We start from the raw sequence: 22,809 nt of genomic DNA on the forward strand, positions 1-22,809 counted from the left end.
TTCTACGTATGAAAGAAACGCAACAAAATTTATATATTATTCTTTAAACTGAAAGAATCTAAAAGGTGTGAATAACGGAAAGAAGCAAAGATAAAGATTAAATAAAATTTGCAAAATTATTTAAATTATTTTTCTACTTTATGTAAAACTTTGTTAATTATTTTAGATTATACATTGAGAAACATTCTTAATCAATTATCTATAACGAACAACGCTTTAACTTTCGCAAACTCTCATTGTCTAACTACTTAACTATAAGCGAAACTATGTGGCAAATCGATTTTCATCCCTGGTACATAATATTCACAACACCGCAATAGCGTGGTTTTATCGCAAATAACGATTAGATTTCCGAGTATTCCGTCACACGCCTTCTCTATAGGATCGTTTAACTTCGCCATCGAGAGACTTCCGGAGCGCATTTGGAACGCAATCAACAGAAAACGCGGTGCATCGCATTTAGCGGGCGCGAGCTCGCGTTTCCCACGCGTGCGCGTTTGCACGCGTGAAATCTGTGCGCATTAGCGAGCAGCAGGGCGGTCGAAATTCGTCGTTCGGTTTAATCGTTTCCCATGCACTCCGCCGTGCCCATTGTCGGCCCCCGTGGCTCTATAATAATTTAATGCCAGATATAATAAGTTACTTGCTGTCTGGCCGGCTGCCAGGCTTGCCCTATTCATTTCCTCCGTGAAAGCCGAAAAGCGACCGAGCAGATGGAGCGTTAACTTATGGACTGTCTCTTGATGGTGCCGTGCCATCATCCCGCTCGCTGGCGGCGGGCGCGCTCGAGTGAATTTAAACGTCGTCTGATCTTAATTGGTCAGCCTCTAATTGAGAGGCTCGTTAAAGGCCATTAATGCGCTATAACCGGCGCAGATCTTTCCCTTCTTTTTCCTTTTACGCGATATGTAGAGATGAATTCTTCATGGAGATAATATTTTAAGTGATACGACGGTAAAAGGTTACGTTTCTGATGTGATAAAATCGTCAGAATTACGGCGCTTTAAAAATAAGCACTTAACGTTTTGTAAATTAAGAAAGTAAAGAAACGATCTGCATAAGCATAATTCCTAAAAATTTCGAGATTTTCTACAATTTAAATGATAGATTCCGTCGATATTTATCTAAAAAAAAAGAATATGTCCTAATTTTGCTAAAAATCTATCGTGTGTGAGAAATGAACACTTATCAAAACACCGAGATAAAATGCTCTCATCAACCTTCGAGCGCGAGCACGAGCGATCGCGTTAGACGTTTAATTTCAATTAACGTCGCTGTCGAAATTATGCCGCGCGCAATTCAGCATCAGAATATAGCGCGTCATGGCCGCGCGACTCAAGCAAGTGTCTGCCGGAATTAATCGCCGGTTAAAATGTGCTAGGCCGATGCGGCGCGACAAATTAATTCCCAGGGCGCTTTGTAAATATGGCGTATTATTGTACCGCGCCATCCCCGATCTATCCGCTATTAGCGTCGGCTTGGAGGTAGATTTAATCAAAAGAGATAATACTGTTCACATAGATGACTCCAGCCGCGGCCATCATTGCCACCGAATCAATTTTTGCGCGCAATCGACAAAAATCCGAAAGGATAATCGGATGTGAGCGGCCCGGTATAACACGCGGATTACGGTGCAGAAACTTCTATACGAATTCATTCAGCAAATCGAGCTGATAGTTAACAATACGGAGTTTTTCAAAATGATTGAGCCGCTTTTGTGACACTCTGACCGATTTTTAGCACTTCACGCTGCATTTTTGCATCATAACACTGCGACAGTTTCGACGTCAGCGGTATAACAATTAGCCGTTGCTTCAATCGTTGCCGTATATCTCAATTGAACATTTCAAACGTGTGTAGTGCACAATAATTAAATACGTTGTTTATTTAATAAAACATATCATTTTTTTAATTAATCGGTGCTTTTATAGATATTATGAGAACAAAAGCATTGAATTTTATGTAAAAATATTTGTAAAATTTTAATACAAGGCCTTAGCGTAATTCTTTTGTACATCATTTCATTGATCCATTACCAATGAAATTGTACAATCGAAAACATAATGGAATATATATAAAAACCTTCAACGTGTTACACGTATTATTTGCTTATCTTAAGTTAATGATATCTTCCATTTATTAAGAAATATAGATCAGGAATTCAATAATTGAAATTATTAAATAACGTTCCAATAAAGCCACAATAGCAATAGAAATATTAAATCTTGCGGATGTTTAGCTTTACCACTAAAGCTTTTTCGAAAAATGGTTTAGCCGATATTGATGGAAGTTTTATTAATAGGTACGGCCGGAAAATGGAATTAAGCTCTCGCAAACCAGCATTTAGATTGGTTTACCCCGAAGCGATAATATAAAATATGGTGGTAAGCGCAAAGTTTGCATGTTGGTTGAAATTCTTGTAAAGTTCGAAAACTATCTGCTGAGATTAAATAGAACTTTTACAAAATATTAATAACGCCGTAATCCCAAAACATGATTGTTGAAAGAAAATATAGTACTATATTTCCGCAATAAATAAGATGATAATATATAATACATAACTGTGGCGATCAAAAATTAATATTCTAAAACTAACGCGCTAACATATTCGCGATATTCCTTAAATAAATATAATTATGCATCTAATAAAATAATCTATTTTATTTAAAAATCCAAATTATATTTATAATTTATTTAATTCAGTGACTATTTGTCTTATGCGTTTAAAAATATATTATTTTATTTATAATTTCTAAAAATAAAAAATTAATTGTACTTTTACCAAGCCAAGTGCACAATTAACAGATTTGATATTTCAATTTCTTTCTTATATTTGTATATATAAATATATCATTATATTTTCAATGTTATTTTCTGGCAAATAAATTTCTTTTCAATAGATGTTAATTTTGCTTCTCTTTTTAGCTTGCGTAAAAGGTTTTAAAAAAAAAGTAATTCTTTACTCGTAAAAAAACACAGACCTAAAAGGAAATTTTATTTATCCACTGCACACAACTGTGTTATTCAAAGTAGAAACAATAGTTTCCCACAAGTATTTCTCTCCATTATCTCTGCTTTCATGATTCGATGGTAAAAGCGCGCAATCTCGACGACAGAAAATATACCGATACCCGATATCATATCTTCCATATTACAATATTTAAATAATAACATTATATGAATAAACTAAACTGATTAAAAATGTATCTCTTCTCTTTCTTCAAATAATTTAGCATTCGATACTAATGGATCGATCGATTTGCTATTGTTCTCTAATGATAAATCCAAATATTTATTGCTCGCAGCAGTTCAAATTTTAAAATCATATAAATACATATAAAACACAAAAGTAAGTATACCACTCTTTCAATTTCTACACAAAAAAAATTCAAAATTTTGGAGACATTTTAAGATGTACTTAAAATTCCTAGCGCCATCCGCCTGTGTTAGAGGAAAGCAGTGAGCAATGAAACACCAACCGAGATGGAATTGATCGTAAGTCGGCATAAAACAGAAAGAGATCATAAAGTTTATTAGTAACCGATGTTAACAAAATAATAGATTGACTAATGTTGATAAATGCAACAAAACTAGTTACGTACCAAAACTCGGTAAGTACCAGAAATCCTGATTTTCCGACAGTTTATTTCTCTAAATATTTAATCATTTTGCGAGATTTTGGGCTGCGTATAATAAAATCTTATTTTATTATATAATATTAGAAAAAACCATTAACACGAGTAGAATATTAAAACGACTTTGTAAATGACATAACGTATAATTCATCTAAATTTCTAATAATTTACTTATAAATAAATTCCTTAAAGCGTAATGTTATATTTTTCAGATTGCCTCGAAACTTAGAAGCACTATTTGATCGCCTATAATACGTGTAATTAATTCCTATACTCAACGTCAGGTGTATTATCATATGAATAGTGAGTGCTCCACCATTTAAGACCACAAACCGGTGCGAGCCAGCGATTACGCCAGCATTGTTCCGAAAATCCTCGTCATTCCGCTGCGCAGCGGAGCCGCAGGATATCCAACATTAAGACGTTGATCCCACAATTTCTTTGAACTGCGGGTAAGCAGCCCGTCTTAAAGCGAATCGCCGTTATATCGGATTTTACAGTAGCGCGAGTTTCTGGGATTTTATTTAGACTTCAATCGCTAAGGGTACACTTTTCGTCGTCTCTCTCCAGAGACAAGGCAAAACTCGGTTTCGTTGATCAATGTTCGCAAAGTTCAAAATCTCGAAATCCCATATTGCCGCTTGTGGCGTGTCACGTGAGCGCCATGGAGAAAGTTGAATCGTGTACGTAATTTGAATGACGAAGGACGACGAGGTGATATACATGCAGATTTCCCGTTCACGCGGTTACCATAAGTGACTTCATCCTCGTCGTCGTCTGTATAGGGACTTATAGTCGACGGAAAGTTTAATTCGACGGAACTTTGGCCCGTACGCAACGACACAGCATCGGATGCTGTCTCTAAATTGCGCTCGACTTATCTCCGCGCGGCGCGCGAAGAATTAAACCCGCAGATTCTATCCCGCACATCGCGCTGACAAACACTTTTGGAATTCGTCCGGCTTTGCGCGAGGCTTTGAATGAAGCGATTTTTATCACACCCTTTTGTTTGGCCCGAAAATGGCCCGCTGTTTCAGCGAAAATTTATTTCCGGTACGAGAAATTACAGTATGCAGTAAAATTATTTTCTCCATAGAGAGGATGTTTCTCGTTACACTTTTCTTCATTTTTCATGTAGAATATAATGTGTGCTATTTTGTTTTAAAAACAATAGATACGGCATAATAATATTCTCTACTACTTAAAGCGCGCAATAAGCATTTCATATATTTTACTTTATTTCAGAATTAAAAAAGTAGTATAGTAGACAGAAAAAGTATAAAACATAAAATAAAATAATCGTGTTATTTGAATCACATTAATAAAATGCATATTACTCGTAAAAATATTAAAAATTTCACTATCTCGTTTTTGCTAAAAAAAGGCGCAAATTCTACGGATATAATATCTGCTACAAATCAATATATGAGACATTTGTCCAAAAAACAGACAGCCTTGTTTCAACCTGGCGATTGCGGCATAGGACAGATTCCGTCGTTTTTGCGAAGCAACCGGCAACTTTTCGGGCCCGCGCGAAGTTTCGACCGGAATTAGCGACACGGCTGGCCTAGAATGGCGAGGCCGTAATTCACCGGCTTCTCCGCCGTCGCCGCTGCACGATTGTATTGCAAGTTCGGACCGAATCCGTAGCGTACGCCCGACGAGGAATATTACGTGTCTGATTTAAAACGCCCGCAACTACTGCGGATTCATTACGCCCCGCTTGTTCCGCGCATCGAATGCAATTCCGCCCGCCATTCCCATATTTTCAGCGATATTTAGCTCTGAGACTATCGAACTTTCTTCGGTCATATTTGGTATTGAAATCAAATTCTCTGCTCCCGTGGATTATACAAAACAAAAGCTTGCTTTCATTTGAATAAATCATAGCTTATTGTTACTGTGATCGTTTCTGTGATGTGTACATTATTTTCCAGAACTGGTTTCAAATGCATTAAGTGTAAAAAGATATTTTGTTACAGTGTTGAGCTAATTATTAAACAAAAATACCTTGAACAACAGTAAAATTTGCCATGAAGATGCAATTTTTCGTCTCGATGACTTAATTTCCGCAATGTACTCTCTTGTCATCGAATACCGGATACATTTGGCTGCACGTTATAATTGGCGTTGAAAGAACTTCAAAGCGATCTTGCTCCAAGCTCATGCGTCTTTAGTTATTGTGCGTTCGGCTTTTACATACACTGTCGCACGCAGCTTTTACGCTTGCAGCCCGTTTGCCCATGACACGAACGACATCAAAGCGGATGAACATGTAAGTCAACAACGCAACGAGGTGGGTCGCGACGAGCTTTGGATCCATAATTATGCAGCAGCTGCATGTACCTTTCGCTAAAATATACACCACGCCGATATTATTCCGTACATTACAGTGCACATTTAATCATGTGACTTTTCTAGATCTAATATTTACAAATTCCTCAATAAAAATACTGTGCTAAACGCGATAATTGTATATTTATAGATACGATTGTCTCAACTAAGTGGCTCCATTTAGCAATAAGACGAAAATCAAACAACTACGTTGGTGAACGTCAAAGGAGCAAGAACCATTTCGCTTAGCAATATAGTGCCATAGATTTCCGATTGAATGTAATACAAGTTTGCGCCCCGTTAGTTTGCGATCCGTTATCGCAAAAACGACATTTACGTTCGAGTGCGGACAGTCACAGCGCAATTTATAGAACTACTTTGCATTATTGCCGAAAGCATGAACGATCTCTCCCTTTCGAGCCTCAATCGTACGTCAACATTTAATGGTGATCGATCAAACTTTTCAATACACTTACGCGAAAGGGTGCAGAAGTCCTTTCCGATTTAATATACCATTAAGTTTAAATGTGCTGCACCGTGGGGGGGAGAAGGAGAGGGGGGCACTTCATTCTACCGTCTCCTTGCTCCGATCACTTCGTGCTTCCGCATTGAAAACTTAAATTGTGCGCATTCACTTCGTTCCGGATTTTTACTTCCCAACTCCCCGCGAATTAATCTTATTTCAATATTGATAAAGTCGGTCGTAAGTCATGGCGTCGATCGCGGTTCCAATGTGCTCCGATAAATCACTTCACAACTGTCGGCCGGTTGAAAGTTGCCCTATAAACCCCGCAGCACTTTGACAACTTATTCCCGCGAATACGTCTCATTAGAGATGACATTCATGGTAAAAGAGTTGTATAATCAGATGAATCTGCGCGAAAGAACGAAAGAGGACGCTGCAGAGAAATCATTTTTAAATTGTGAGTGACTAGATCAATTTTGCGTCACTGAAACTATATTTTTAAGACGACTAGTTTTAAAGCTTGAGCTTCGTAGCAAAAGTTTCATTCTTTTCTTTTTAATTTTTTTTTTTTCTTAATGAAAAGAGGGTGAACGCTTTAATTGTTACGAAAACCATCAAAAGCGTACCGCTTGCTATTGTGGATGGCAGCGAAGAAGACATACTAAAGGTAATGGCCCGTTTACACCGCGGAAACACGGCCCGTCGAGAAGAAAATCGATATCACTGAGAGCATTGAAGCCGCGGAATGCGGTGGGAACCTGCGGGTTGGTTCTTAAGCCGCGATTTCTTAACTGGCGGCAAAATGACGGTGTTTAGCATGAGACAGCGTCCCGACAAAGGGCAGGTCGTTATGACGCTAAATCAACTACCGTAAAAAACTTGAGAAAATTCTGATAACAACGTAGTGAGACGGGGTAATGAAAAGAATACCTCCTAGCCTTGAACTCTTAGAGAGCCATTGCATTTTTTAAGCTGAAAGCGAGGCGACGGAGCGAAAATAACATCAATGCAACGAGATCCAGGATAACGATACGTATAATGTTCAGGGTAATTTAAAAAATATAGGGGAGAAAAATGGCAACGTAATTACAGCTAACAATACATGAATATCCTTTAGATATAATTTTATCTCTATTAAAGAATTTTTTATACATTTTATTCTAAAGAACAAGCAAGATTTGAATCAGATAAATCAATATCTTTACGCAGCGGAAAATACGCGATATGATATTGCGACAAATTTGAACATCACTCCAATATCGCATCGCGAATTTCCCAGCCGACAAACGTGATAAAAACCGTGTTATCAAAAAACATCACCAATCTTCAAACGCGGTATTTCGCAGCATACTAAAATAGATAATCGATACGACCTGACGCGTAAATGCGTGCGAGGGTGGCTTATCTGTGTGCATGCGGGAGATATCTGCGTGCTGAGTTTTTGTAGCTATTGGGGTTAGCCTCCTTGTAAAATTCATTGCATGAAATATCGAAAACGCGTTACCATATTTATTGCACGCGCGTGTGCGCGATCGTATTTTTTTGCCGGTGCGGTAAAAGATAATTAGTCGTTAATACGTTTAGGGCACCCGGGACGACGACGATACTGCAATTGTGTTGCTCGTCCCAAAAAGTAACCGTAGCGGTTCAATTTAAATAACGCACACTAAAATCGGACTTAATACTACGCCTTCCCTTGCGATAAAACTGCGCGCGTTTAATTCCCCAACGATTATCGAAATAAAAGCCGAATTTATACTCGCGGGACAGGCGATTCCAACGAACCGACACGGCGCATTCTCGGTCCGACTTTGCGTAAATACGTTGGACGAATTATTACGCTATTCATGTCGCGGTAACATTGTAATGACACATTGTAAAATCGTTTTGGGTAAAAAATCAAAACATTGTGGACGGAAAGCAAGCCGTGCTTTAAATAAATACAATAATTCGTTGAAATATAAAGTGCAATTAATCTTTTGCATTTTTCCTGACGCAAATTTATATTTTTTGCAATATTTTAGCGTAATAAATATCTAAAATTTGATGGACACTCTACTGTACAGCACATTTCAAGAGATGTAAATAAAATATCGTAGCAATTTATTAGGAAATACAAATTAGATAAATCTAATAATATTTCAGAATTGCATGTTATATTTTAATAGATTAATTCCATTTAATTATTTTAGTAAGAATCCTTGAATTAACAATTAATATCTTTGTCACTTTTTACAGCAACCATAATTTGTGACAAGTGTTAATTTTATTGTGAAAAAAATATTCTAGTATGAAAAGTCCATTCATTATATTCTGAGTTCAGCTTGCTATTACTCATCTTAAATGAAGGAAATATTGCAAAACTGAAACACACGCCAGGATCATCTGAGATTGTCCCATCTCCCGATATCACGCTGCGAAAGGAATTTCCGCAAATCATTTAATGATCCGAAATTTCTCAAGAACATGCTGGATCTTCGCGTTCATTCGCGCATTTAACGCGGTTGTATGGTTTTCAGTTCTGCGGATATAACTGGCTGCTTACGTGCGCGATACTAGCGAGGGATTAGACCAAGGCAGCCCACATTCGGCGTTACACGCACGCCGGGAATTCGGCTCTTGCGGTTTCAAGCCGGATCTTTGAGCATTATGCAAGTAGATGCATGTCGACTAAATATTTAGCAAATGCTAGCAAAGTTATACCGCACGTGAAATGTCAGCTTGAAATTTCGACCCTGGTACAACTTTACAGAATATCTGCACAATGATTATTAACGCCGGTAAACAGAGTGGATAAACAAAGTTTCCGCGCAGCGTAATAATATCACCGTAGACGGCTTTAATTTTACCACGCCTTGTGATGTCCAAAACTTTACGTTTGACGTTTATTAAGTTTGACATATTAATGAATGCGTCTGTGCGAATTATTCGTTCGATTAAGATAAATTGTTTCTTTGTATAATTCATTTATTATATCAAACTTCTTATTCTTATCAATTGAGTGATTCAACACTAATTCAACCTGCGAATAGGAGTCTCTCAGACAATTTGTGTCTTGCGAGAAAGAAAGCGGAAAATTTAATTACTATAAATCAATGATTTATTATCAAAGAAAATAATGGATTATTTTTGTTCTAATAAAATTAATTAATTAATTAGTTGCTACACACTATATTGTTGAAATTACAAAACTGCTAATTATTGAATCAATAATTAATTGTCAAAGAAAACGATGGATTATTGGTTCTATAAAAGATCAGAAAAGAATAAATTACTTGTTGTGAAATCAAATTTAACGCAAATGAAGGAATATATTGAAGTATATGTAATGTTATATTTAAAAGAATTTTGCGCGAGAATATTACGATTCAAACATTTCGATATTTAACCACAGATACATGGATACGTTCCATACAAACACGACTCATTCTTATTCATAAGAATAATGATATTGATAATAGTCGTAATCATTAGCACAAAGTTATGCAATGATACTGGATGAAAATTGAGTGACACACATCAGAATTTGCCTCGATATCTATGTTGTTGAATCCCGTAAAATTGTATTGATGTAGCGAACTGCTGATTAACGATGTTCAATTCACATCAGGATCAGAACTCAATAGAATGCCTGATATATTATTCCGCTCGTAAGATGAACCACGCAGGATTCTCGTTAACGCGGAGCATACACAGTGTGTATCGACTGCGGACTTGAACAAATACCACCTGACAACGAAGCCTACAGCATGGTCGTGCCATGCCGCGCGGACTGGTATAGATGTGTAACAGGCGGAACATTTTGCTCTAGATCCGCCCGAATCAATGCCGTCCCATCTGAAAGCATGCGCTGGCACGTATCCTTTTACGTAGATTCGCGAATGCCAGCACGTTTCGATGGAATCGGTGAAGCTGGCAAAAGGCTCAGCTCTGCGAGCTAACAGAATGACGATCTACCGAAAGAAAGTCAAAACCCCGTTTGAACGGACCCGACATTGCATCGGGATAGTTTCGTCGACATCGAATCGCCACTGCAAAGTCCGCGATAATCTCTCGGTAAATATAGATATATAGGTAAATAGATACTCACACATGATCAGTGGTAGTCAGCTCGGAAAATTTTAAAGCCAATACGGTTGACGATCATAATCGATACTAACCGGCGATCAAAGGCTTTTGGCAGTAATATCGCAGTAAATCAACCTGTAATTTAAAATGTAAATTGAGGAGAAATTAATAAATAATAATGATAATATAATAATTACTATATGCGAAAAAAAGAAAAACTTTACAGATAATAAAAATTACATTCACAATGATAGAAGATTGGTTTGTGTGCATAATACATTACCAAATCAATAAACTGCGGAGCGTGAATATATCGCAAAAAGAAAAAAAAATCTCACTATTGATTCCATGAAAGTTTGATCCTATAATTCCACAAATTTGCAGTTTGAAAACACTTTCGACAGAGAAGCTATTAGCACGTGATTCCACAGATTCACTGATCCTTGCCAAGCCTTTGAATAAAGCGTACATAGATCATAGTTTCTGTAAACCCTTGCGCTGATATAGCGCGCTCGCAATCGAGGGCTTCCGTCTAGCATGCTAACATTAACAGCAGTTATTGTCGATAGAGGCGAGCCTTGCGGCGCATACTTGGCAACGGTATTCACGTCGATAAGTTTCTGTAAACAGAAACACGTTATGCGTCGCTACCAATGTGCTGCAGTTTGGCAATACTTGCCGAGTTCTTGGAGTTCAATGGTCTGTGATGCAGGCGCGAGCAATTATCAACTTCGAAGTGGAGTAAAACGAGTAACGTTCCGCGTCAAACTCCAGCGCGTTATTAACATATATTGATTGGATGTTGGCAAGTTACGTAACTTCAACAACGCACTCGATATAAATTCAACCGATCAAGTTTAGCATTTATGTTTGTTTAAGTCAATCCGAAAAGAAAAATGCGAACTTTCGCGATCAGCGATGGAATTAGATTACGCGGAACACGACGATTCGTGTGGCGGAAGGAGTGTTGCGATAGCCGGCAGTAGGCAATCTAATACGGGCGAAATTCGCCGATCCGTCAGCAGCGACGACATCATAATTCTCGCAGGAGCGCCCGGAGGTAGCGGAATCGACAACAAGACGGGCCCCTCGACAAGTGTCGGACGTGTGTGTGCTCCGGGGTGCAACCCCCGATCTCGACGCAGCGGTCATCTCCCGGCGACCGCGACGTCGCGCGAGAATGTGCGGAAGGAAAGAGGGTGAGGGGGTGAAGGAAGAGAGGAGAAGCAGGGAGAGAAGAGAAGTGGTCTGCGCGTAACCGGTCCGCGCTTTATCCGCGGCGAACGCAGCAAAGTCATCGCGCAAGCGCGCCGGGGCGAGTATCCCCCGCAGGATCATTTCGCGCCGCGACGCCGAGCGGCAGGCCTCATCCGCGCCGGCGGCTGGTCCATGCGGGTTCAACGTCGTCGCGCGGGACGACGACGACGACGACGAAGGCGAAAGACGGCGAAAGACGGTGACGTGTCGGTTCGGCGACGATCAAAAGCGTACGATGACGATCGTCCGGCAAAGTTGCGTGAGTTAATCTCGGAAGGTGACTCCGAATCTGACCGACCGATCTCTGCGATAAAACGCGATAGTGCGCCGTCCCGGCCGGAGGATGCTGCGCCTGAGACCGAGCACTCGCGGGTCGCGCGTCGCGACGCTCGTCCAGGCGACGGCTCCACGTGAGCGCGGCTGCTGTCATCATCGGGGACGCGTGCATGTCGGCCGCGCGAAAGCGGCCGCGGAACGCCGTCTGTGAGCACCCGGACCTTATTGTCTGTCGAATACTATTGAGGATTTACAATCGATTTCACCCCGTGAAACTCGATTAAAGATATACCGTGGCTCTCGCATTCTTCGCTTCCGCGAATCCGGAGCTGATTGTTTCAGCAAAACTGCTGACGTGAATAATTAATCCCTCTTCAGGTGTTAATCGTGATGCAGTGAGGATTTTTCTATCGGAACACTTATGTGCATGTAAAAGTTAATAAAAAAATTGCTTACAGTGGAGTACGGAACACACATGTATGGTCTTTGACAAAGCGAAATAGATGCCTGGGAAAAGCATTGTTCTCGATTTGACAAAAGATTAAACTGAGCTTCGCTGTAAAAGAAAAAAAAAGTGAAAGAAGTTGCACACAAGTGCGCGGACACAGCAACAAAAGAATTGATATTCATTTCGCAGTACTGAATATTGACAAGCGTTTAACGAGCAAGGATCGGTAGTGCAGCGAGCGATCGAGGTGTTAAAAATGCTGTGTCGCTGGCTCGCCGTCCTGGTACTCGCTGGTTTTCTGCTGGTTATCGAGGCGATCGCGGTCAGCCAAGGTACGTTCTAATCTCGTCTAAAATCCGCAGAATGTTAGCGAGCGAGCTAGATCGTCCGCTCCAACTTCGCCCTCATCGTCATGGAAACTTACCGCGTTCTTGCGGAAATGTTCGAGATAACGCGTTCCTGCGGGACTAATCTGCGTAATTGAATGTCAGTGATGAAATCTGATACAGTTATTTCTGCATTCTCGCGCTCATCCGGAAAACTTATAGCTGAAATTAATGCGGCGTGACAGAATTAATCTTCACAATCAAGCGTTCCTAATGGAGTTGAGCATAATCCTTGCCTTTTCGTGCTAAATATCCTTATAATGCCATTAACGTTTGTAGAGGGGTATAATCGCCGACAGAATAGGTATTTGGTGTTCCATAAAACCAAAGCGTCGCAAGAAATCCCTGCTCCATTATGCTGTGTTGAACTTCAAGAACCTTCGCGAAGCCGTCCGAGCTTTTCCGCAGTCATCTACCTCTAATCACCGCGCGCAGCCTTGCATTGCTAATCGCAAATCAATGAGGAACACGTACGCATAAAAGAGATTTTAAAACGCTAATTGGACCAAATACAGTGTACTTGAGAGTTCAATTCAAAAATCCGTCCAATATTATCTCAAATTTCGGGAGCGATTAAACATCTACATTTTTTTACTCAAGAATTAGCAATTATCATAAAAATTTATAAAACGTATAACAAAATAAAAATGCAAAAGACATTATTTGTTGGCCTATATAAATTGTAGATTAAACTTGTTTAATTGTACGAATTCCATTCAGTAAATTTATGTTTAAAACTTAATGTGCACTTCAGTAATCAAAGGACAAGTCATATCGGATCATCTCTCTGCAGAGTTTCGCGGATGCTGGTAGCATGAGAATTTTCGTGTTAGCGCGAAATTGTATCAAGTTACCTAACGTTTGCCCGCTCGCGTAGCTTGGGTTGTCGCTCATAGTGATCCAAAGTAATTACGCGGGCGGAGATTATGTCAGTTCGACCGAACTGCACCACTTCGAACTTGCAGAAACGCTCGCGCGCACACGACAAGAACTCGCGGCTGTCGAGTTTAGAAGCATCGCGCGCGCGTCCGATCGCGTTTACTCCCGCGCGCTTAATTGTCGGTTCATAGTCAGTGATCCAGGATAATCGCGCTGGAGGTGGCTGCTCGAGCGCGCCGCTCGGGACCGCGTACCAGGGAGATGGCATACGTGCTAATGTGCGGAAACACGTGTGCGAGGGTTTATCCATGGTATACAGTTTAGCGGCGCGACGACGACGACGACGACGACGACGACGACGACGACGACGACGACAACCGCGACGACTATGAGATTACGCAGCCACCACCGACGACATTTTACGGCGTGGCGTCGGTTGAATAATTAAAAGTCGGCCCGTCTGTTCGCAAATCGGCGGAAACCGCAGAGCAAACGGGAACAAGCGAATAATCGTCATTGAGTGGTGATTACGAACGCGACAGTCTTTACAATCAGAGCGCGGCAGGACACGGTGCATGTCGGAGATGCTCACAGAGACGGCACAAAAGCGTTAGCTTTGTTCCACCATTGCGTATTGGCTCGAGAACGTAATTGAGTGCGACGTGCAAACACTCGCGGCGATTGTTTCACCGGCTGTCAAGGGAGATGTCGTGATTTCAGTGCTCTGAAACTAACCTGGCAGCACGAACATTGTATTTCGCGAAGGTGACGACGCGTTGCCTTCTGTTTTCAAGTATTACGTTGAGAAAAAATTAGAGTTATTTAGCTAAATCGATATTTTGTCAAAAATAGACGATAATAACATTCCAACGAATTAAAATTTATCAAAATATCTGTATTATACAAAAGCACTTTTAAATATGTGGTTTAAATTCACTTTAAGAGATTTAGAACTTGCGACAATAGATAGAAGATAGAAATCAATTTATAATTCTATGCAATATAAAACACTGATGTAATATTTATTATTGATATTTCGAATTTCCAAAAATGTTTATTGTATTACACGGTACATAAAATTACAAACCGTACCTTCGCCACTCCTCAACATGTAATTGTATTTCGAATTTCGTTGCGACTTATAGATCATGCCTCAAAGTGAGGCACGAATTGTATAAATTTGTACAATTAACGCTGTTACTAATAGCGCGGAACTAATTACTAATTATGCTAATGTAGGAAAGAATTTATATGAATATATTTTAAGTATTAATTTGTGAAATGGCAAAGAGAAGGAAAGAAGTATTGAAATTACAGATAACTAATTAGAAATAAAAGTAAGTTATAAAATACTTTTTATCCGTGATCTGCAAATGTTACTTTTTTCAATCAAGCACAAGTCCGTACATTAATTTTCTATCAACGTACCGACGCGAAATGTATGCACGCAGATTTTATTGCTCCTGCCTAATTAGTCGTTAACAGGCGTGGAAATAGTTGCATGATCGACGCTGATGCACCGATACAATCCCCTGTATTCGCGTGCTGCGTGTGCGTTTAACGCTAATGTGAATTCAGCGCTGAGTTGATTGACGTATATGCGAACGATTCGCGAGCACGCAGTTGCCTAGCGAGAGCATAACCGATGAGCGGCTGATTCGAAGGCGCATTAGAAACTGTCCGTAACCGGTGACGCGGAATTTAACGAGCGCTTTCGATTAGCAATAATACTGATATTCACCTGCGAGATATTAGATATTCTAAATTGACGAACACGTATTAATATTTCCATCCGTGACGCAACGCGCGCCATCAACGCTTTTTTTGGAAAAATGTAAATTCGTTGCGAGGTATATAAAATAAGTAAACAGAGTGTAATTGTATGACGTGCATTACAGGTGGCGTCGAAAAGTCGGGTGATGGCAATTTGGCCGGAAATTATGGTAGATCGCGTGCTATTGCAGCGCAACGTAAAGAACGCGAGCACGACTGAGCGGCTTAACTCAACCTAATTCGCGATAACGTGAATTAATTAACACGTACACGACTTACGCTTTGACGCGCGCATTTTTAATATAACGCACTCCCAGATGCAGTGCGTCGCGTATAGCGCATAATTGCAATCGTGCAATTAACCAGGATCGCAATTTAGCCGCGAGGGCTTTTTAATTACCTCGAAAGTCGCGTCTTAAGTTGGTAAGAGAGAGAGAGAGAGAAAGAGAGAGAGAGAAAGAAAGAGAGAGAGAGAGAGAAACTCGCCCCAAGTTACTTATTAAAGATATTTTCCTCTACACAGTTTGTTATTCAGGTCGTTCGCTATTTTTTGTCGCTGAGTGACGACTTTGTGAGCTCTCTTTTGAGAGCGAACGTTACATATTCCCCGACTCGGGATCAAATGACCGGAAAGAAATCAGGCTTTTAATAAAGAGAAGGGTCTTCAAAAAGCTTCTCCCTCTTCTTCTGTAGTGCATCTTTTCTGTAGTGCATCAAACAGTCCCGAGGTTGGGCGCGATCAGCCTATAAGAAAACTGCGATCTTTTTGGACAATATTAAGAATCCTCTTGAGAATCCATTAAGATGTGCAGGACGTTGGCGCGACGAGGAAACACGCGATATGGTTAGCAAAAAGCACCCCGTTTCAGCGGAAACTCGTTAAGGCCGTCCTCTAATTGCAGAAAATCAATCTCGCGAAGTTGCGCGAGCGGGGAACGCCGCTTTTCACCGACACGCACAAAATCGCGTCGTTAGTCTCTGTAATTATAGGGAGACCAGTCTAGGCCGGTGGGAGCTCGTTTGTCGATCCGACGCGTAGTTTTATACAGATTGCTCGAGAATGCATCTTACAAAACTTCATCAACGGAGTCTGATCAATTCGGAATTAACTTTTCCGTAGCGGATATTCAATTGCATGCCGAGTCTTTTCAGCGCACTTTTTAATATGCAAATATCTTGATAATTGAGACTAAACAATCCTGTTAAAGCAAAATCTGTTTTAAGTGGAATTACAAATGAAGAGATTGTGTCATTTGTTAATTAACGAAAAGCATATAAGTTATACCTTCATATATTTTTGAATCCAGTGCAAAATAATTAGACAATTCGCAAATGCGATTTGTAACATGTCTATCCAAATATTTTGATACACGACATAAATCTGAAAACCGTAAACAAGCTAAAATAGTGAGCAGTTTGAACTCTGTGTCTGAATCTAAAATTAAATCTGAAGTGAAAAAAAAGTCGAAAAAACCCAAGTATCGGGGTGAAAGTGTTCATTTCTCCAAGTGCTAATCCGTTTACCTAGGCTCAATCAATAGCTTTGCTCTCGAATTCACGGCGAAACTCAGGTTTCGCAACATGCTGTGGAGAGCGTGTAATTGAAAGTAGCTGACAAGCGGTCAAATTCAGCAGCAGCAGCAGTTCAAACAGCGGTTACACGTAATTTTCGTTGCCGACACGGTTACACAAGATTTCGGTGTTACGGATCCGCAATACACGCGGAAAGCGTGTAGACGTGTTTACACAGCGCGTACAATTTCTATTTCCATTTGCACGTGGAATGTCGCAATAAAAAAAAAAAGCAATTTTACGAAGGAAATTTCTCACTAGCCGCAATTTCAATATCGACGCGATATAAAAATATAATAATCGCGCGACATGAAACTCGACGGATAGTTTTGACGAAAAATACAATAATTACATAACGGAGAAATTAACGAGGAGTCAATCTATTTTATTTGCGTCAGCAGTTTTGCGTTATTCGAATTTACAAAATAATTTACTCGTGCGCAATAACAATAACAAGCTGTATGATCATTGCTGTCCAATTCGATGCATAACGTAACGCGCGCGCGCACGAGTCGTATATTCTATTTCGCCCATACTCGCGTCAACATCCGTTTCAAAGTTTAATTAACCATAACGGAATTGCCAGGCGCACAGTTCGTAGAAATTGCAAACTAACATCTCACGGTCTTTATTCCCTGCGATACCATTCTAATTAATTCAATTATATTGCTGGAATTTAATTACGTTGAATAGTTTGCTAAAATCGACCCGTATAGAGACATTGAAAAAAAAAACAATATCTTACCGCCAAAAGAATTGTGCAGTACAAGTAACTAAACTTAATTCAACCTGTTCACTTAGCATAAAATATTTCTGCTGAACAAATGTTTTTTTTTATCCTCCCCTATTATAAAATAAGGGAGAAAAGGATATTTAATTGACGATCGTACACCTCTCCTTTGCGGGAAAACAACGAAGCGACGCTTATTCGGAGGCACGTGTCGGCCGTAATTAATAATGGCTGGGGAGCAAATAATCGTGCTATGAATCGTCGGGTACTTAGCGCTTAATGAGAATACGGCGCCGTTTATAAAAATCGCCGAGGAAATCGATATATAATCTTCATAATGCATTCGGAAGATAAATATACGCACACCCCAGTGAGAGAAAATCTCCATAATCATGCGCGTTCGCTGCCATAAATCACTCCAAAAGCCCGGGCAAGTTCCGCAAGGCGCCTTGACGCACGCCCGGCTTCATATCGCGGACTCGTGTCCTGCTTTATGTATTACATAACCTGGACCCAGCCGGAGCGGCTGTAAGTCGATGACACGTCCTGCCGCCGCGTACGTGCGCGCGACTCCGCGTGCCACCGCGAGAAAGCCACCTGAGAATACCGCCCTGTCTTCCTTCCTGCTTGTAATCGCTAACGTGAACGAATACCGTTCATGTTCGAGAGAAGTCACGCGCGAGCCGCATTTTCCGTATCTTTATAAATAACGATTTCTAAAGTAGAGTAAAAGACAAAATCATATTTTTGTTACAAATACATTTAACGTACAGCTATATTAAAAAATAATAAAAAATTTTTTAGTATTCTATCGGAATTTTGAATATTAATGAATGCAAAATGTTGCTGCATACTTTCACTCAAATTTTTCTTTCAATCTTTTAAATGGAACAAAAAATTCAAATTGCATCTCCACTCTAACACACAGAGATAATCAACAGTATAATTATAAAATGAAATCTTTATAATTCAATTTCACTTGTTATTTCGTTTACTGATGAAAGATTAGAAATTAATACGCGTAAAGTGATTAGAAGGAAATGATTACGAAAGATGATAAAATAGAATAAAACGCTTGAAGATTCTCACAAACAGCATGATAGCAAATAGTGCTCAAATGTAAATCTTATCTCATTGACAGATATCTATGTACATATCGTTTGATAGCAATATATTACTGTAATGATATCGTTTGAGAGCAATATATTACTGTAACGATATTGAATTGCGATTATCATTCGAAACACACACGTAACATGCTAGAGTTGACATAATTATGTAATCGTATTCGCGCACATTAAACTGTGGTAGATGACTATTTCACGTCGCCCCAGGCGCTTGCGGCAAACTTCCAGTTATCTAGATGTATGCGTTACACCATATTCTTAGTTTACAAACGTTATATCATGTTAGTGAAGAACCTGCGAGTATCTTTCACGTCGTTCTGCAGAATGTTATTCCAGATATTAAAAACAAATATAACTGCGAGCTAATTGTGCGTAACATTTCAAATGTTCGGATTTGTCCGGTTTTATCGTGGGATCCTTTAATTGCGCTCCTTACAAGAATATTCTTACGCGCACTGTATCTACGATAAATATACATTACAGTGTTATCGTCAAGCGAAAGCTTCTGCCCCGGAAAAATTAAATGACCCGGGTCCATTAAATTTAAACACGGTATTAAAACACTCGGGATAAAGCGAGATTAAATTAGCGCGAAGGATCGCTTTGCTCTCGCTTATCTGCGGCACCCGCGAAATCCCCGGCTATTATTTACGAGCGGCTTAGCGCGCAGCATACATACATTTCCCGCCGGAATACGCCCCCGTCTTGCATTTTTATCATCGGTCGAGCCCCCTAAGTGAACGCACTTTCCGTGCCGCGTTTTGTAACACGAGAGGCCGCGCATTGTCCCGCGCGTTCATTTACGACGCTCGCATGTGATCGTAAATCGCCATTTACAACCCCATCCAGGCGCTCCTTTTTTCCTTCTTTCCTCGAAGTACAGCTGTTAATAGACTGCTGCGAGTGTTTCGACAAACCACTGCGGGCGTAGTTTCTTTTCGAAACGGGAAAATATCCCGGAGCACGATACGATAATGTATCTCGTAATTCTTTCGCCGAGAAAATCGCAAAAAATATAAAACACTTTACACCGACTTCAAATTCATGAGTATTCGAATTCGTTGGAAATTTGACCAAACACAGCTTTTGAGAAGACCAACAAAAGATAGAAAATATTGCATTGCGAATGTTGCACAGTTGTGACTCAAAACAATATAACTGCTATTTGATTTCAATTTAACATCACATGCAGCTAAATAGCAAATTATCAGTAGTGCACATATAAAGTTATTATCACCGCCGGAGGAATCGTTTTCGACGTCACATTATCCATTTCATAACACGGCAGCGTGTAACATTCGATTTCTGTGTTCCCGATAGACTATCGACAGAATTACATTTTTGCGCGGTCTGGAAATCCATTACAGTCTTGATGAGGTTCGTTACGCGGACGAATGGGAAAATATAAGCGGATCACGTGGGCATACACAACCGCGCGGACGCGTGACCCGACCTGTCTAATAATATAACTGATTCCAATCGCCACAAATACCACAGACAGGACTTGCTAATTGAAACGTAATAACGAAGCATTCAGCTCCCCATCGCGCCGTAATCATTGTGTAATTTAGCAGCGGAAGAAAAAATACAAAAGTCATCGCGCATATTGCGGAGGATTATCCGGATTGGGATACGCTAAAGGGATGGCTAGTTACCGTCCATTACAGTGATAAAAGCACAAAAAAAGCATGTAGTCATATATGCATGTTTTATCATACGTGACATTTCCCGTGAAAGACAGTAAATAAATGTTACAAACTCTACACTATCAAATTCTAGCAGCTCAATATCATAATTAAGTTATTCAAATAAAGGGAGAAAAAATATTTTAATTATAATAATAAAAATTAATAAAAATAATATACTTATTATATATAATATTATCTTTATAATCGTGAACATATCGTGAACTAAAGAAACTATTAGGAACACAATACAATAGAATCATTCATGTGTGTACATTTCTGTTAATAAAAGCAATAAATTTGGAGTTTGCTCAACTCCGACGTACATTATGAATTCGTAATGAGGATCGGACGTGTCGCTAAATTGCCTACCGTAATTAGTAGTTAACGAGTAAACGTTAGACTTGCTTGCAACACAAAGCCGGCTAAAGGTTACTCTCGCAGGAGAATCGACGTACCTTATAACGTAACTACATAATGACGTTGTATATAGTTGATCATAGTTACACCAGTGTCTGCGCCTGCTGGAAGAGAATCTCGCTTGGAAACCATAACGATATCATGCACGGAGTTTTTGGTCGCAGCCGCACAAATTGAGTAAATGACCACCAAAACATTATTTTGACAGGGAAAAATTGCAAATATAATTATTCAGTAATAATGTTAATAAAAATATTAATATTAATAAATTTTATCTTAAATTAGATAAGTTAGATAGGTATTAAATTAATCAGATTTGCATGAATTCATACGAAATCCTACGATCTCTCTCGTTTGCAATGTGATATTTTATATAATTGTATATAGAATCTAATTATTTTATGTATATAGTATTTCAATTATTCTCTATTCAATTTTTGCAGCAAAATAATATCTTCCTGGTTTTCGAAACTGGTTCTATTTCAACTTGGGTATCGCAAATAAATAGTTTTTATTTGTGTAACGGGAGAATTCGGAAAACTGAGACTCTGTTTACATTTCTAAGCAAAAAAACTGTTTGTGCAACAAATGCTAAACAAAATGTTTTTGTATATGGCTAAGCAACTATTTTTTTAATCGCCACAACAACCCGTTGCCCGTTTGTTCGATATAGAATATCACGGGTTGTCGCAATCCAGTAGGCAACAAATCCGCGTTACAAATTTGTGGATTAAAATGCATATCGAGAGGACGGAGAATAGAATAAAAGAGGAAAGAGAGAGAGAGAGAAAAAAATAAAAAATTTACGCAAACGATTCACACGTAATGCGACAATAATCATTCCAACAAAACATTATCGAAAAAGATTATTAATCGAGGCGTGACGTAAAATATTCATATTATGAGGTCGGACGACGATGCAAAAAGGATCCAATCCGTATTTAAACTCCGGTATATGGCCGCTACTACCGTCCGGTATAATCCGCTTAAACTCGTTTCACTCGACCAGAATGTACAGAATTTGTATTATTACAGTCATTACTCCGACCCTCATACGTGCTTAATGGGCAGCTCTACAATTGCGCAAAGGTAGTGAATAAATAAATGGAGGAATGCTTAGAAAAAAATATTAGGTGAATCGATCCGTGGCATTATTTCCAACAATTTGTTGCGTGTAATTCCGGTAAATGTTATTGATTGTCAAAAACAACCAAACTGCAAAATGCCGCAAAATGCGTTTATTCTCGTGTGTTATTTAATTAATTATACAATTTACATAAATTATGCGGCGCACTTTGTGGTAGAATAACATGTAAAAATTGGTTCAATACCATCAAATGCACTCACGCAAGCATGTAGTGAAGTTACACATAATGCCGCAAGTTCGCGTTTATCGGGTGTTTGGCAAATATTTGCTTCGTCTGGAATAGTGTTTAGACTCAAGGATTACTAGCGAACATACTGTTATCTTGTTGCGTCGTGCGATTTATAGGAGAGGTGACATCATCCGCTTTAACGGATGGCAAGAATCTCGGCCACGGCCTCAAACTTCTTCAAGCTTCCCTGAGTGCGTGGGTGATGCTTGTGTCATGCGTGTACCCACCCGTCCGAGCGTCGGGGAAATTGTTGAAGTACATGGAACTTTTGCTCACTACCGTCTTTGAGCTTGACAAATCTTCCGCCACCGCGTCTACCCCTCTCGCGTCTGTGTCGCGCGACCCGGCCGCATAAAGGCGAGCTTTTTCCCCCGCGG

General features: G+C 39.6%; 1 protein-coding gene and 1 long non-coding RNA gene across 6 annotated transcripts in view; one reads left to right on the plus strand and one right to left on the minus strand.

The window, feature by feature from the left end:
- Window positions 1-22,809, minus strand: part of LOC105670394 (uncharacterized) — a 181,398-nt gene that overhangs the window by 32,536 nt on the left and 126,053 nt on the right. For 4 of the 5 annotated variants that reach the window (XR_010889101.1, XR_001100425.2, XR_010889102.1 and 1 more), the window contains one exon: window positions 10,526-10,638. The exons of the other annotated variant lie outside the window; for it this stretch is intronic. This is a non-coding gene — a long non-coding RNA (uncharacterized lncRNA). The remainder of the gene's footprint in view (window positions 1-10,525; window positions 10,639-22,809) is intronic. 5 annotated transcript variants of the gene reach the window in all.
- LOC105670393 (defective proboscis extension response 1) overlaps window positions 11,814-22,809 on the plus strand; it is a 293,881-nt gene continuing 282,885 nt past the window's right edge. Inside the window, exon 1 of the mRNA XM_012363900.2 lies at window positions 11,814-12,816. Within this exon, the coding sequence (XP_012219323.1) occupies window positions 12,741-12,816 (76 nt within the window). The 5' untranslated portion in view covers window positions 11,814-12,740. The remainder of the gene's footprint in view (window positions 12,817-22,809) is intronic.

This window comes from Linepithema humile, chromosome 3, assembly GCF_040581485.1.
Source record: "Linepithema humile isolate Giens D197 chromosome 3, Lhum_UNIL_v1.0, whole genome shotgun sequence".
In the NCBI taxonomy this organism is placed as follows: domain Eukaryota; kingdom Metazoa; phylum Arthropoda; class Insecta; order Hymenoptera; family Formicidae; genus Linepithema; species Linepithema humile.